Below are 18,306 nucleotides of genomic sequence, written 5' to 3' on the forward strand. Positions count from 1 at the left end.
TCTATACCAAGGTGCATTGAAGCTGTTTTGGCTCCTGGTGGCCCAACACTGACACTTTATGTTGGTGTTTCCTTTATTTTGGAAGGTACCTGTATATCCCTATGGCTCACTCACACGCACACACAAACACCAATATAGACTAGGTCCTGTTCAGTTATTTCCCAGAAGCGTCTTTGTGCCTGGGAAACAAAGACTGTTAGTATTTGTCCAGGAGTAGGAGATGAAAGGAAGAGGATGAGATGAGAGGGCACCGCGGGCCCTATGGATAATACCGGACAGTCTGCTCTTCCTCTCCAGATTACAGTCAGGTTTAATTTAAGACTGTGGACCTGAGGCTTCCCAGGTAATTCTGCCATTAGGTTTCCCCTAGATAGGAAAGAGTCTCTCTAACCCTTCTGTAGCTTCTTGGATGGATTTTGGCTGGAGGCGAAATAAACACACACACCTGTTTTGGTGAGGTGCTGGCTAGTGGAGTAGAACACACAAACAAAGAACAGTAGAGTTACTTCAGGAGTTCAGATGCAATCATTTTATAACCAACGTTTTGACAGCCAAGCTGTCTTCATCAGGGTATATTGTCAGCAGTTAGAAGACTCTTTCGGCAATAGGTCAGGATATCCATTTTGCAGTCCATGCTAACAACACGGGGCACGCACATGCTGATTTTGGCCGTCCACACCAGTCGCGATCAGGACACGCAGGTTGAAATATCAAAACTAACTCTGAACCAACTAAATTAATTTGGGGACAGGTCAAAACTCATGAAACATTCATGGACATTTAGCTAGCTAGCTTGCTGTCGCTAGCTAATTTGTCCTGGGATATAAACATTGGGTTGTTATTTTACCTGAAATGTACAACGTCCTTTTTTTTCTGGATCTTTATAGATTTTTGAACAATTCTGAGTCAGAAAACATTGTGTGTTCTCTACACCGACAAATAATCCACAGATTAAAGGGGACATATAATTAGTTTCAAGGAACCGCTCCTTCTTTAGTAGTAGAGTAGTAGTCTTCTTGTTCTTCGTCTGTGGACATTATATGGCGGTTGGCAACTAACTTTAAGGTGCGTTACCACCACCAACTGGACTGGAGTGTGGACCTCAGTTCATCTTTCAATCACTGACGTGAGTATGTGCTCCTATAAACCAATGAGGAGATGGGAGAGGCGGGACTTGCAGTGTGTCAAGTGTAGAAAATAGAACCAAGTTCGATGTAGCGCCTGGCTACGCATACGCTTGTTGACACGCTAGCAGTTTATGTACAGTATGTGCACATTTATTTTGCAACGCTCGCGCACGCAATGTGAGTGGTCTGGTCAACATGTGAGCCCAACTTCTTTGGAAGTCTTGGGCAACATCTGAATAGTCGAATAGGCTTCCTCTCCTTGTCTGCAGTCCTTCTTGAGCAATGATAGTGTACAGACTTCAAGAATTGGCATACATTTGTTTTTAGCTTACCTTAAGTGCATGACCAACTTCTAGTACTAGGAAAACTCATGATTGACTAAATGTAAACCACACCAACCCAATAGTCTTATGTATGATGATGTTAACTGTGGTTGTTGCAGGAAATGAGCTCTGGTTTATAAGGATATGATTTCTGATAAATGCGGAGATTAGGCTGTGGCTGTCGTAATGGGATGGCACCCAACTGGCACCACTGGTCTGGCACCGAAGGCACAGCTGGCACCAGTCTACCCAGACACACTCAGAGACTAGGGTCTGGATAATTACTGCTCTCTTTTGGTGTGTGTGTGTGTGTGTGTGTGTGTGTGTGTGTGTGGTGGGATGTGGCGCGCACAGACACTCAGACACTTGATCTCTCGCAAACATAAACACACACTTGCATATGCACCGCACCCACATAGGCACTCATATACACAAACATGCGACACTCATTACATTACTCATACACTCACCTCCTCAAATTGCACATTCACTTTTCAGCTTCAACTTCCCTGTTATGTAAAATAAAACTATTAGTCAGTACAAACACATTTCCACAAACCAACATGTCATTTGACAATGCACCTCAATTGTGCCGAATCCTGTTTGCTGGAAAGCACCTACTGTAGGCTTATCTCTCATGTGTCAATGACTGTATATGTTAATGGTGAAAGCCATTGATCACGTGACAACATTCCTACGTGAAGTCAAAAAGCATATTTGAAGCCAAATGAAGTCTGTTTAAGGTGGTAAATGTTAAGACAGTCTGTTAAGACTTAACATGCGCAGTTTGAGCTACACCAGGAAGTGACGTTGCAGGCTAGCTTAGCACTGCCCCCTCTCATTGACCAACTCAAGTTGACGACCGACCGGGGTACTGCAGGCTGCCATTTTAAAATAATTGAGTTTATCAGAAGCAATTATTGCTACCATGATTGTCTTCCAAAATGTATTTTATTTAGTCGACGATTGACCATGAAGTTCGTCATTTTTCCATTCACTATAATGGTGGATCCTGTTTTCTGCTTACAATGCCTGCTTTACCGCGTTCATCCTTAAACATCCGGGGCTTCAAAGAGAAGGGGCAGTCATTCTCCCCTGGTGTTTTTACATCCCGCCTGCCCTATAGTAACCCCACCTGCTCTCTGTCTCCCAGGCATGGCCAGTTGACTCGGATAACTCCATTTCCTATCCTCTCATCTCCTCTTGTTTATTGCAAATTGCACTTTTGCCCCAAACAAATTCATTTTTCACTGTGAAGTGGTAGTGGTGGTGGATGGTTATCTATTCTGGTCTTGGTCGGCCTCTGATACAGCAGATCTATGTTACTTTATTTCTTTTTCTTTCCTGTCCTGTTACCTCTGACCTTCACTCTATTTCTCTCGCGCTCTCTTTTTCTCTCCCACTCTCATTCTCTCACACACACACACACACACACACTCTCTCTCTCTCTCTCTCTCTCTCTCTCTCTCTCTCTCTCTGTCCCATCTCTCTCTCTCTGTCCCATCTCTCTCTCTCTCTCTCTGTCCCATCTCTCTCTCTCTCTCTGTCCCATCTCTCTCTGTCCCATCTCTCTCTCTCTCTCTGTTTCTCACACAAACTCTCACATCGCCCCTGACCCTGTTTCAAGGAGACCCCCTAGCAGCTAAACAAATGGAGAGAGGCAGAGGGACTGAGTGAGCACCATATGCCGTAGGCCTCGTTAAGGGACACTTGATAGGGGACACTCGTTGGGGACACTCGTTAGAGACAGCCAGTTAGCCAGGTCAATCTGTGACCGTGCGAAGAAGCAAAGCCTTGGGGATGGAAATGTGGACATGGTGGGCGTATTTGTTGGGGGGGGGTCTTTCCTTCTCTTATCAGTGTGCTCTATCAGTCTGCCCTAGGATAATTTGATTCCCCACTTCCTACCTTCCTTGAATCCACCTCTATGCACCGTCCCCCCTCCCCTCTATACCTCTCATCTCCCTCCAGGGAAAGGTATTGATCCCTCCATCCAGGATGCCTGTGTAGAAATGTGATGCAAGCATAACAGGCCTAATGGCATTATTCAGGAGCCACCATGGCCCCTTTTTCTCACCACAAATACACACGCACGCACGAGGTGGAGAGGTCCTTAAATCGCACGGACGCGCGCGCGCACACACACACACACCGCTGAGACACGTAGGCTCTGTGTTGGCTTTGTCAAAGTGAATGTGGCTTTGTCAAAGTGAATGTAACTTCTGGGTGTCAATAAGCATGTGGCTGTATGGTCACAGTGTGTTTTCTTTAGGTCTTTGTTTACTTGTTTGTATGTTTTTGACAGATGTGTGCTTGTGTCCATGTGAGTGAGAGAGAGTGCAGGTGCGGCCAATTTAGCTGGACAGGCTGCAGACTCTGTAAGAGTGGTGTATAATAGCATTAGTGTCCCATTACAGTTCTAGTCTGTTCTGAATGTGTGCTGTATCGTGTTCTCTCTCTCTAAAGCACGCACACACACACACACACACACACACACACACACACACACACACACACACACACACACACACACACACAGTATTCTCTTAATTCTCTTATGCCTGGAAGTATAACCACACCACAGGCGACTGCAGTGCAATCACAAAGTCCATTTGGAGTAGGGGGAGTGAGTTTGTGTGTGTGTGTGTGTGTTTGTGCGTGTGCTTGCATCCGTCCATGTGTGTGCCACTTGGTGCCCTATTCTCTATGTCTAAATGGATGTGGCGCACACACACATTTCTCTTTTCGGATGGATCTTAACCATGTTGTGTGGAAACTTGAGGAATATGCAACAGGACACCAGATTCCAATGGCAACCAAACACTTACCCTTCCTCCCACCCTTGCCTTATCATTGGCCTTGACAAGACTCTTTCATAGTCCAAGCCCACTCTTTGCACCATACATTTATACCCTGACTTTCACGAGGGTTGGTTCTTCTATCCTTGTGGGGACCTAAAATCTCAAGTCCCCACAAGGATAGTTAGACAAGAAAAATGATCCTTAGTGGGGACATTTCCCACTTACCCATTAAGTTTAGGAGTTAGGTTAAGGGTTACAATTAGGGTAATGGGTTAGGCAACAAAAATATTTTTATGGAAATCAATGTTAGTTCCCTATGATGAAAAAATAACATTGTGTTTGCGTGTGTATGCACCTGTGAGTGAAAGTGCAAAGTTGAGTGGGTTTGGGTGCTTTAGTATTGTGTGGGTTCGGTTAAGTGTTATTCTGAGTTGAACATGTTGGGGTGGATCTATGCCTTTGCCGAGTGGGTTACATGACATCAGTCTTTGTTGATATGTGTGTTTTATGGACCACTAATCTAGGATTAGTGTGTAATTAGAGTATCAGGCTGAGTACATAGTGACTTAGTTTGTCGCTTTGTTGGTGTGTCAATAGCAAAGCTTCCAGATGATCAAGGTCTTTCAACGATGCTATGACTGTTCGTCCATGTCTTTTTGAAATCATCAGTTATAGGTCTGTGTGTAAAAGCAACTGCTGTCTTTCCTTTTAAAAAATGTGAACAACAGGAACAGGAGAAAGCGATTTGTAGAGTACTACGACGATCTCACCGCACATCATCGCTGCCAGGCTCATGTTACTGTTCGACATTACACATTCCATGTCCTGAAATGTGACTCTCTCTCACTACCTCGGCATGATGTGTCAGTCCAAACGTCTATACATGTGGCCTCTGGTTCTCACTAGTTTGAAGTAGTTTACGGTTGGTTTGGTTTTCAGTTTTTCTTTCTTCTAATTTTAGCAAACTACTGGGTTTTGATGGACAATCCTCATATGAATTCAGAGGATTTTACTGCTCGGATCCAATGGGAAAAGAGGCGGGACAAATGTCTCAAGTCTTCCTAAATCTTTTGGGTATTCAGTGAATATTGCTGATCTGTTGAATAGAGAGAGAAATCTTGCCCTAAGCTTGACACTCCCCTATGTAGTGGGTTGTATGCACTATGCTGTAGATTGTATGTACACATTTGACCTTATGTGGATGCTGACATCACTTGCTTAGTGATTATATCGTTTGAATGATTGATTGTCTATGGTGAGGAAAGTATGCATATTAGCTGATAGGGTCCTATTGTGGACGGCTTTTGGCGAGGTCTTTAAATTCTAGTCAATGCATGCACAGGCGTGCACACACACACACAGACCACGTACGTACATACACAGCTATAGTTCAAAGGTTAGCTATTTCCCATAATCCTCTAAGGCATGGGTTCCCAAACCCCCGTGCGTGCCATGTCTGTTTCTATGGGTGCTGTTCATGACACAAACTGTCCTCAACTGAAATATCACTGACATAAGTATTCAGACCCTTTACTCAGTACTTTGTTGATGCACCTTTAGCAGCGTTTACAGCCTCAAGTTTTCTTGGGTATGGCACTACAAGCTTGGCACACCTATATTTAGGGAGCTTCTCCCATTCTTCTCTGCAGATCCTCTCAAGCTCTGTCAGATTGGATGGGGAGTGCCGCTTCACAGCTATTTGGTGAATGATGGAGGCCACTGTGTTCTTGGGAACCTTCAATGCTGCAGACAATTTTGCTACCCTTCCCCAGATCATTGCCTCGACACAATCCTGTCTCGGAACTCTACGGACAATTCCTTCGACCTCATGGCTTGGTTTTTGCTCTGACATGCACTTTCAACTGTGGGACCTTATATACACAGGTGTGTGCCTTTCCAAATCATGTCCAATCATTTGAAGTTACCACAGGTGGACTCCAATCAAACTCTGTACAGAGTTGTAGCGATGAGATAAGACAGTAACTACTAACAATTGGATACCACGAAATTGGGGAGAAAAAAAAAAAAATTAAAAGGGTATTTAATTTTTTATAAATTAGCAAAAAATTCAAAAAAACTGTTTTTGCTTTGTCATTATGGGGTATTGTGTGTAGATTGATGAGGAAAAACACTTATTTAATTCATTTTAGAATAAGGCTGTAACGTAACAAAATGTCGAAAAAGTCCAGGGGTCTTAATACTCTCTGAATGCACTGTATATATACTCTGACCCCTCACGCCCCACAGTTTGGGAACCACTGCTTTAAGACGCCAGACCTGAAAACCATCAGATCTGGGAAAGTAATCATCTCTGCTTGAATGACGCACAATCACAAGCTTATATATGCATAGACACATGCATGCACACACATACACAATCACATAATATGTGTAACATAATGCAGACACACCTACAAAATAACACGCATAGTGCATTTGCACACTTTCTCGCTCTTTCGCTCTCCCTCACACATACACAAGCAAACAAAATAGGTCTTGATGAGGTTGGCCCTTTTCATAATGCAATATTCCATAGCCATGTATTATGCATTATGCAATTTTGTTTTGTTTTGCAGCAATGCAGCATGCGGCCTCCCATCTAGATGGGCTCTGTAATCAGTTAATACACAACCGTCCAGTGATTTAGATAATTAAGCTAACGGAGATAAGCAATTCTGCAGAATGATAATTAAAACTCCACATTAGGAAGGGGAAAGTGTGTGTTTGTATGTTGGTGGGGGGAGATTGTGTGTGTGGGTGTGTGTGGGTGTGTGTGTGTGTGTGTGTGTGTGTGTGTGTGTGTGTGTGTGTGTGTGTTGTGTGTGTGTGTGTGTGTGTTTAGTCTGGGAAGTGCTGTAGCATTTTTGATCAGCCAAGCAGACGTGACCGGGGAACTATTGTGTCTCGCTAATGAGTGTCGGAAAAATAAACATACCGTAGACACAGGCACAAGTGTGTGTGTGTGTGAGTGTTTGCTTCCTCTGTCTTTCCATCTGTCTGTATCTGCATCTACACAACAGACACACAACCCAAAATCAGTAAGAATTAGGACAAGAAATGAAAACTTACTCTGTCACACACATACACACACACACACACACCTTCCTTTAGGATCCCTCATAGTTGAGTATGATTCTCTGCCAGGTATCACGGGTCCAGGGTGTGGATCTGGCTGACACACACACAAGTACTCACTCTTCTTCACCATACCAAATTTGGGCAAGACCTTCTTCTTTGAGTGACCACGCATGCTGTTTCTTTGGTGGTGTGCCACACTCGAGAAGAGGGGGAAAAGGAGACCACCGATGGAGAGGGGAAAAGGAGACCACCGATGGAGAGGGGAAAAGGAGACCACCGATGGAGAGGGGAAAAGGAGACCACCGATGGAGGAGGGTGGAAAAAAGGAGACCACCGATGGAGAGGGGAAAAGGAGACCACCGATGGAGAGGGGAAAGGAGACCACCGGTGGAGAGGGAAAAGGAGACCACCGATGGAGAGGGGAAAAGGAGACCACCGATGGAGGAGACCACCGATGGAGAGGGGAAAAGGAGACCACCGATGGAGAGGGGAAAAGGAGACCACCGATGGAGAGGGGAAAAGGAGACCACCGATGGAGAGGGGAAAAGGAGACCACCGATGAAGAGGGGAAAAGGAAACCTATTCCCCCTCAGGAGACTGAAAAAATGTGGCATCAGTCCTCAGATCCTCAAAAGGTTCTACAGCTGCACCATCGAGAGCATCCTAACTGGTTGCATCACTGCCTGGTATGGCAACTGCTCCACCTCTGACCGCAAGGCACTTCAGAGGGTAGTGCGAACGGCCCAGTACATCACTGGGGCCAAGCTTCCTGCCATCCAGGACCTCTATACCAGGCGGTGTCAGATGAAGGCCTTAAAAATTGTCAAAGACAACCCTAGTCATGGACTGTTCTCTCTGCTTCCGCAAGGCAAGCAGTACCGGAGCGCCATGTCTAGGTCCAAGAGGCTTCTGAACAGCTTCTACCCCCAAACCATAAGACTCCTGAACATCTAGTCAAATGGCTACCCAGACTATTTGCATTGCACCCCCCCTCCACACCACTGCCACTCTGTTGTCATCCATGCATAGTGACTTTAATAACTTTACCTACATGTACCTACTACCTCAACTAACCGGTGCCCCCGCACATTGACTCTGTACCGGTACCCCCCTGTATGTATTGTTCTTTTTTACTGCTGCTCTTTAATTACTTGTTACTTTTATCTCTTATTCTTACCTGTATTTTTTTAAACTGCACTGTTGGTTAGGGGCTTGTAAGTAAGCATTTCACTGTAAGGTCTACACGGGTTGTATTCTGCGCATATGACTAATAACATTTGATTTGATTTGAAAAGAAGAGAATCTCAACACAGTATTGCAAAATGTCGACATTGTCCCCCAGCAGCAACAGTCTTTAATGCTATCAATGCTCTAGAGAGGCTAAACTCGGCTGTTGAGCCTGTGTTTCATCATATCCGGGGCCGCAGCGAGAAGTGAAAAGTTTCCCTAGCTTCATGCTGTAAGACACGATCATTCTTCTACACTTTCATCTCATACCTCTACTTTTATCCCTGCTTTCTTCCCTGTCCACAACTTTGTAAACTGCTGGTGTTGTTTAAAAAAAAGAAAAATGTTTTTTTTTTTATAATGAGGCATTAATTCATTTCTGTCTAGTTGCATGCTGACACACGCACTGCAAGTTGTAAGTAAGGAAAGATAAGAGCTAGCATAGGGGTTCATAGCATCCACCGACCAATAACGCAACAGACACACTTAAATAATATGCACAAACACCAGCACTCTTTCTCCCTCACTCACTCTCTGAATACCCAGCAATCGAGCCTGCATGTGCCGTCTTCCTTTCTGGAGGTGTGGATGTCTGTCTGTCTGACTTTGTGTGAAGGTGTGACACCATTCCTGAAAGGCCGTGGCTGCGGATCCGGAGGTAAACCCCCCGTTCCATCGCTCACTGTCAGTCGGGAAGTTTTACCGTGAAACATCCAAGCAGCATCTGCATGCCAACCATTTGATCTCAATCAGTTTCAAGGGAGTATGCAAGATATTCTTGAGTTATGTAGCCCACGGTGTATTGAATTAATTTGAATGCGTTTTAGAGCAGATGGTGTAAACAAACATTGGCATACCTGTGTTTTGTTTCAATCAAAGCACATGCAGTTCGGGACTGTATCGTCAGTGGACTAATGAAACAAATGTCAAAAGATATCAAAAAAGATAGTTTTTCAAAATAGCCTAGAAACCTCAAATTAAACTCTGGACTTTGAAGTCAGTTCCACCCCTGGTTCCGGTTCTGATTTAGACCTGTGCGCAATGAATTATCAGGCAGAACACCGGACCGGACAGTTTGTCTCTAGTGGATTTTTATTCTTTCATTACTACTGATATGCGATTGAGGTAAAAAAATATATATATTACACCAGACTATTGTCACACGTTGCTTCGTTTGTCGACACTTTTACTGGGCCTTTAAGGGTAGTAATCCTTAAAACATAATGGGATAGTTCAGCGGAATTATGAATTCCGATATTTGTTACCTTTCCTCTTAAGCGCTCTATCGACTGCTCTAAGGGGTCACTGCAATCCACACTTTGGTTTTGGTAGAAGAGCCACTGCCAACAAACGCTAACGTTAGCCTTTTTCCAACCAAAAACGTTACTTTACTCGGCGTACCGTGTCTGAGGTTACACCTCACACTATTACAACAGTGTGTTTTTTGGATTAACATGTTCAATATGTTTCCTTCAAAATCCTCTGTTTTATGTGCTTATTGTTTAACCATTGGTATGTTCTTGAGCATTTTGAGACCTTAAGGAGCATCGGGTACTGTTGGAATATCTACGATCTTCCGAGTCATTATTACATACTTTAAAAGCTGTTTATAAATGTGCGCGAAACTAGCTTACCTAACATTTACACATTTGGGAGTAATGATTCATAAAATATTAATAAACTATTTACTAATCCAGTGGTTCCCTAGGACCCCTGGGGGTTCTTGAGGGAAGCCATGTGGCCAAAGACCTTCTGGTAAAATGCACATGAAGGGGTACTTCAGGGGTACTCCGGGCAGAGCAAGACTCAGCTGGTGGTACAGTAAGCGAAAAAGGTTGGAGACCACTATACGAATCCATTGTAAATGTTTGTTTACAAGGTGTTATTATAAAGTGCTTCCCTTGTTGGGTTTCTGTTAAGCTATTCCAGATGCTCTCAGTAGATATTGCATTGTCCTTGTGCCTTTTCACTTCTCCACCTTTCCAGTTATGCAATATTAAAAGTGCCTGCTGTCAGGTTGCTGTAAGGCTAACGTTTTTTGTATCAGGGCTAGGTGCTATCAGGGATTACACCGGGATTTGGGTTCAGATAGCATTAGTGAAACAGGAGTCCCATGCTGTTTCCTGAGATTGAGCTTTTTTCCGAACTCGCTCCCACCTGCTTCGATGTGACGGGATGTCCAGTACTGTGTGTGTGCGCCCTTATGGAAGTGTTTACATGTGTGTGTGTGTGTGTGTGTGTGTGTCCATTCCAAGGTGTGTGTGTGTGTGTGTGTGTGTGTGTCCATTCCAAGGTGTGTGTGTGTGTGTGTCCATTCCAAGGTGTGTGTGTGTGCGTGTATTTTTTCCCCCTCGGTAGATCTTAGAGAACTCTGTAATGAAAAGCGCCGTACAAATTAAATGTATTATTATGTTCCGCACTGTGTATCCATGCGTTGGCATGTGCTTCTGTGCATAGCCTACAATGTGTGTGAAAACATGTATGTATGTGTGCAAGTCAGTCTGCAGTGTGTGTGTGTGTGTGTGTGTGTGTGTGTGTGTGTGTGTGTGTGTGTGTGTCAGTATAAATATAATCCTGTGAAAAACAAATCCAGGGACAGTGTTTTTCTCTTTTACTGGAGAGCAGTGGGAAGAGGAAGAAGGAAGATAAAGAAAGGAGGAATGGAGGCGGGGAGGAATATCAGTCAGAGCAGTTTAGAGAAGGGTCAGTGACCTGGAAATACCTGCACTCTGTCCCAAATGGGCGGCAGATAGCCTAGCGGTTAAAGTGTTGGGCCGGTGACTGGTTCGAATCCCTGAGCCAAATAGGGGGGGATCTGTACCTGTCCCCTTGAGCAGGGCACTGGTCAAATATAGTGCACTATGTAGGGAACAGGGGGCTATTTGTGATTCAGCTCTGGCCCGTCCCTAGCAGATTTATAACACGCATAGAAATGACTCTGTTGTTCCCAGAATATCCCAACAACATACAGTGGGGCAAAAAAGTATTTAGTCAGCCATCAATTGTGCAAGTTCTCCCACTTAAAAAGATGAGAGGCCTGTAATTTTTAGGAATCTTGCTTGTTTGTAGGTGACCAAATACTTATTTTCCACCATAATTTGCAAATAAATTAATAAAAAATCCTACAATGTGATTTTCTGGATTTTTTTCTCTAATTTTGTCTGTCATGGTTGAAGTGTACCTATGATGAAAATTACAGGCCTCGCTCATCTTTTTAAGTGGGAGAACTTGCACAATTGGTGGCTGACTAAATACTTTTTTGCCCCACTGTACATGTACGTCCATAGTAGTTGGCAAAACAGCACAAACAGATCTGGGACCAGGCTACCATCGATTTGGTCCAACAATCTATGGGTTAAGTGAGGTGATTCGTCCACTAGGATCGATGCATATCAGTCCAGAGCATAGTGCCTATTGATCAAGTTGTTAAGAGGGGTAATGACTTGAAAAGTATTCCACGCTGACCACAGTAAATCACTCCTTTTAAATGCTGCGTAAAGTCACCAAGGACGGACTACCTATGTGCTGTATCTGTTTTGTCTGTGTACCTCATAAAAACCATGTCAAGATGCTCTAGGGTGACATTTATGTTTATGGTGTGTAGCTGATGTGTTTGTGTAAAATTACTTTGTCAACCTGTGTCCCCCTGTAACGGTCCGCTCTTTCTTCCCTATTGCTCTCATGTCTTCCTCTCTCTTTCTGTCTCTCTCTCTTCTTCTTCTTCTTCTCTCTCTCTCCCTCTCGCCATCATTCCCTCTCCCCCTCTCAAATTAAAATGTGAACATACTTTATTGGCATGAAACGAGCAATGAATGTGTTGCCCTTCAAGCAATTAAAATCATGTAATACTATGCAAAATAGCAAATCACAGAAGAAAGTAAGACTCAAGATAACTGTTAAGACTTTCATAAAACTCTCTCCTCTCTCTCTCTGTAGGTGATGTGGTGGACATTTACCAGCGGGAGTTTCTGGGCCTGAGGGAGCGTCTGCACTCTGCCGAGCAGGAAAACCTGAAGCGCTCCAAGGAACTCAACCTGGTGCTGGACGAGATCAAGAGGGCCATCGCCGAGAAGCAGGCCCTCAGGGACATCAACCGCACCTGGGCCAGCCTTTCCGGTTAGACCAACAGACTGGAGGGAGGAAAAACTAATTATAACCAGTCAGAACTAGTCAGAACCAATTACAACCAGTCAGAATGAATCAGTCAATACGTTTGCTAGATTTTACAACAATCAGTTACAATTTAAGCCACTGTAAAGCCACATCTACAGTGCCTTCAGAAAGTATTCATACCCCTTGACTTATTTCACATTTTGTTGTGTTACAGCCTGAATTCAAAATGAATTAATTAGGTTTTTTTCTGACAAAGTGAAAACATGTTTTCAGAAATTTGAGCTAATGTATTAAATGAAATACAGAGATATACCATTTACATAAGTATTTACATCCTTGAGTCAATACTTTGTAGAAGCAACTTTGGTGGTGATTACAGCTGTGAGTCTTTTTGGTATGTCTGTATCAGCTTTGCACATCTGGATTTGGGGATCTTCTCCCGTTCTTTGCAGATCTTCTCAAGCTCTGTTAGGTTAGATGAGGAGTGGTGGTGAGCAACACTCTTCAAGTCTTTCAGCTGATTTTCAATGGGATTCAAGTCTGGGCTTTGGCTGGGCCACACAAGGACTTTCACATTCATGTTCTGAAGCCATTCTAGAATAGCTTTGGCTGTATGCTTGGAGTCAGTGTCCTGTTGGAATGTAAATCTTCACCCCAGTCTAAGGTTATTTGCATTTTGAAGCAGCTTCTCATCAAGAATTTGCCTGTATTTGCCTCCATTCATTGTTTGCTCTATCCTTACCAGTCTCCCAGTCCCCGCCGCTGAAATGCATCCTCATAGCATGAATCTGCCACCACCATGGTGATGGGTGTTGAGCTGTGTGTGTCATGGCGCTTTGCATTCAGGCCAAAGAGTAAAATGTTTGTCTCATCAGACCACATAATCTTTTGCCTTATGATCTTAGTCTGTCACATGCCTTTTTGCAAACCCCAGGCATGCTATCATGTGCCTTTTTTCTCAGGAGTGGCTTCCGTCTGGCCAGATTGGTGAAGTGCTATAGAAACTGTTATCCTTCTGGGAGGTTCTCCTGTCTCAGCCAAGGAACACTGTAGTTCTGTCAGAGTGGTCATTTGGTTCTTGATCACCTCCATGACCAAGGTCCTTCTTGCACAGGTCGCTCAGTTTGATCGAACAGCCTTCTCTAAGCATAGCCTGGGTAATAACATGTGTATCATTGATGGAGACCACTGTACTCTTGGAAACGTTCAACACTCTAGAAATAGTTTTACACCCTTCCCCAGCTCTATATGCCTCATCACAATTCTATCTCGGAGATCTAAGGACAGTTCCTTGGACATGGTATAGTTCCTACTCATGCACTGTCAACTGTGGGACCTTGTATAGACAGGTGTGTTTATTCCTAAATCATATCCAAACAATTGAATTGGCCACAGGTGGACTCCAAACATTGTATTGACATCTCAAGGACGATCAAAGGAAATTGTATGCACCGGAGCACAATTTGGAATGTCGTAGCAAAGGGGTGTGAATACTTATGTAAATGAGATTTTTGTATTTCATTTTCAATAAATGTTAAAACATGTTTTCACTTTGTCATTATGGTGTGTGTGTAGATGGCTGGGGGAAGAAAAACATATATTTAATCCATTTTGAATTCAGGCTGTAACACAACAAAAATGTGTCAAGGGGTATAAATACTTTCTGAAGGCACTGTATAAGAACACCGTACACTGTTTTTTAAACTATTACAACTCTCTGTAAGGGTGGATGGTCCAGAGTATGTGGGTGCCACTATTTGGGTGAACCTCAACAGTATCTAACCATTCAGAAAGATGGGCTGCACTCTAAATGAACCTCTCTGTAATCATTAAGTAATGTACTGTGGGTAGTAATGATATAACTAATACATGAGAATGGAGGACAAATTGTATGTATATATATATATATATATATATATATATATATATATACAGTTGAAGTCGGAAGTTTACATACACTTAGGTTGGAGTCATTAAAACTCATTTTTCGGGGCCTCCCAGGTGGTGCAGTGGTTAAGGGCGCCCAAGCTCTGTCGTAACTGGCCGCGACCGGGAAGTCCGTGGGGCGACGCACAATTGGCCTAGCGTCGTCCGGGTTAGGGAGGGTTTGGCCGGTAGGGAAATCCTTGTCTCATCGCGCACCAGTGACTCCTGTGGCGGGCCGGGCGCAGTGCGTGCTAACCAAGATTGCCAGGTGCACATTGGTGTGGCTGGCTTCCGGGTTGGATGGTGCTGTGTTAAGAAGCAGTGCGGCTTGGTTGGGTTGTGTGTCGGAGGACGCATGACTTTCAATCTTCGTCTCTCCCGAGCCCGTGCGGGAGTTGTAGCGATGAGACAAGATAGTAGCTACTAAAACAATTGGATATCACGAAATTGGGGAGAAAAAGGGGTAAAACTCCACAACAACAAAAACTAATTTTTCAATCACTCCACAAATTTCTTCTTACGAACTATAGTTTTGGCAAGTCGGTTAGGACATCTACTTTTTTCCAACAATTTTTGACAGACAGATTCATTCACTTAGAATAAAATGTATCACAATTCCAATGGGTCAGAAGTTTACGTACACCAAGTTCACTGTGCGTTTAAACAGCTTGGAAAATTCCAGAAAATTATGTCATGGCTTTAGAAGCTTCTGATAGGCTAATTGACATAATTTGAGTCAATTAGAGATGTACCTGTGGATGTATTTCAAGGCCTACCTTCAAACTCAGTGCCTCTTTGCTTGACATCATGGGAAAATCAAAAGAAATCAGCCCAAAATTGTGGACCTCCACAAGTCTGGTTCATCCTTGGGAGCAATTTCCAAACGCCTGAAGGTACCACGTTCATCTGCACCAACAATAGCACGCAAGTATAAACACCATGGGACCATGCAGCCGTCATACTGCTCAGGAAGGAGATGTGTTCTGTCTCCTAGAGATGAACGTACTTTGTGCAAATCATTCCCAGAACAACAGCAAAGGACTTTGTGAAGATGCTGGAGGAAACGGGTACAAAAATATCTATATCCACAGTAAAATGAGTCCTATAACGTCATAACCTGAAAGGCCACTCCGCAAGGAAGAAGCCACTGCTCCAAAATGACCATAAAAAAGCCAGAGTACGGTTTGCAACTGCACATGGGGACAAATATTGTAATTTTTGGAGAATTGTCCTCTGGTCTGATGAAACAAAAATAGAACTGTTTGCCCATAATGACCATCGTTATGTTTGGAGGACAAAGGGGGAGGCTTGCAAGCCAAAGAACACCATCCCAACCGTGAAGCACGGGCTGGCAGCATCATGTTGTGGGGGTGCTTTGCTGCAGGAGGGACTGGTGCCGTTCACAAAATATATGGCATCATGAGGTAGGAAAGTATGTGGATATATTGAAGCAACATCTCAAGACATCAGTCAGGAAGTCAACGCTTGGTCACAAGTGGGTCTTCCAAATGGACAGTGACCCCAAGCATTCTTCCAAAGTTGTGACAAAATGGCTTAAGGACAACAAAGTCAAGGTATTGGAGTGGCCATCACAAAGCCCTGACCTCAATCCTATAGAACATTTGTGGGCAGAACTGAAAAAGCGTGTGCAAGCAAGGAGGCCTACAAACCTGACTCAGTTACACTTGCTCTGTCAGGAGGAATAGGTCATAATTCACCCAAATTATTGTGAGAAGCTTGTGGAAGGCTACATGAAACATTTGGCCCAAGTTAAAGGCAATGCTACCAAATAAATCAAATCAAATCAAATTTTATTTGTCACATACACATGGTTTGCAGATGTTAATGCGAGTGTAGCGAAATGCTTGTGCTTCTAGTTCCGACAATGCAGTAATAACCAACAAGTAATCTAACTAACAATTCCAAAACTACTGTCTTATACACAGTGTAAGGGGATAAAGAATATGTACATAAGGATATATGAATGAGTGATGGTACAGAGCAGCATAGGCAAGATACAGTAGCTGATATCGAGTACAGTATATACATATGAGATGAGTATGTAAACAAAGTGGCATAGTTAAAGTGGCTAGTGATACATGTATTACATAAGGATGCAGTCGATGATATAGAGTACAGTATATACGTATGCATATGAGATGAATAATGTAGGGTAAGTAACATTATATAAGGTAGCATTGTTTATATATTTACATCATTTCCCATCAATTCCCATTATTAAAGTGGCTGGAGTTGAGTCAGTGTCATTGTCAGTGTGTTGGCAGCAGCCACTCAATGTTAGTGGTGGCTGTTTAACAGTCTGATGGCCTTGAGATAGAAGCTGTTTTTCAGTCTCTCGGTCCCAGCTTTGATGCACCTGTATTGACCTCGCCTTCTGGATGATAGCGGGGTGAACAGGCAGTGGCTCGGGTGGTTGATGTCCTTGATGATCTTTATGGCCTTCCTGTAACATCGGGTGGTGTAGGTGTCCTGGAGGGCAGGGTAGTTTGCCCCCGGTGATGCGTTGTGCAGACCTCACTACCCTCTGGAGAGCCTTACGGTTGAGGGCGGAGCAGTTGCCGTACCAGGCGGTGATACAGCCCGCCAGGATGCTCTCGATTGTGCATCTGTAGAAGTTTGTGAGTGCTTTTGGTGACAAGCCGAATTTCTTCAGCCTCCTGAGGTTGAAGAGGCGCTGCTGCGCCTTCTTCACGATGCTGTCAAATCAAATCAAATCAAATGTATTTATATAGCCCTTCGTACATCAGCTGATATCTCAAAGTGCTGTACAGAAACCCAGCCTAAAACCCCAAACAGCAAGCAATGCAGGTGTAGAAGCACGGTGGCTAGGAAAAACTCCCTAGAAAGGCCAAAACTTAGGAAGAAACCTAGAGAGGAACCAGGCTATGTGGGGTGGCCAGTCCTCTTCTGGCTGTGCCGGGTAGAGATTATAACAGAACATGGCCAAGATGTTCAAATGTTCATAAATGACCAGCATGGTCGAATAATAATAATGCAGAACAGTTGAAACTGGAGCAGCAGCACAGTCAGGTGGAAGTTGAAACTGGAGCAGCAGCATGGCCAGGTGGACTGGGGACAGCAAGGAGTCATCATGTCAGGTAGTCCTGGGGCATGGTCCTAGGGCTCAGGTCAGTTGAAACTGGAACAGCAGCATGGCCAGGTGGACTGGGGACAGCAAGGAGTCATCATGTCAGGTAGTCCTGGGGCATGGTCCTAGGGCTCAGGTCCTCCGAGAGAGAGAAAGAAAGAGAGAGGAGAGAATTAGAGAACGCACACTTAGATTCACACAGGACACCGAATAGGACAGGAGAAGTACTCCAGATATAACAAACTGACCCCAGCCCCCGACACATAAACTACTGCAGCATAAATAATGGAGGCTGAGACAGGAGGGGTCAGGAGACACTGTGGCCCCATCCGAGGACACCCCGGACAGGGCCAAACAGGAAGGATATAACCCCACCCACTTTGCCAAAGCACAGCCCCCACACCACTAGAGGGATATCTTCAACCACCAACTTACCATCCTGAGACAAGGCTGAGTATAGCCCACAAAGATCTCCGCCACGGCACAAGCCAAGGGGGGGGGGCGCCAACCCAGACAGGATGACCACAACAGTGAATCAACCCACTCAGGTGACGCACCCCCTCCAGGGACGGCATGACTGTCTGTGTGAGTGGACCAATTCA

The 18,306-nt window shown here is 44.2% G+C and overlaps 1 protein-coding gene across 1 annotated transcript in view; it reads left to right on the forward strand.

Moving 5' to 3' along the window:
* Positions 1 to 18,306, forward strand: part of mgat4b (alpha-1,3-mannosyl-glycoprotein 4-beta-N-acetylglucosaminyltransferase B) — a 215,967-nt gene that overhangs the window by 96,221 nt on the left and 101,440 nt on the right. The window contains exon 2 of the mRNA XM_024429481.2: positions 12,493 to 12,672. Coding sequence (XP_024285249.1) covers positions 12,493 to 12,672 — 180 coding nt within the window. The remainder of the gene's footprint in view (positions 1 to 12,492; positions 12,673 to 18,306) is intronic.

The sequence above is a fragment of the Oncorhynchus tshawytscha genome, linkage group LG08 (assembly GCF_018296145.1).
Source record: "Oncorhynchus tshawytscha isolate Ot180627B linkage group LG08, Otsh_v2.0, whole genome shotgun sequence".
Taxonomy (NCBI): Eukaryota; Metazoa; Chordata; class Actinopteri; order Salmoniformes; family Salmonidae; genus Oncorhynchus; species Oncorhynchus tshawytscha.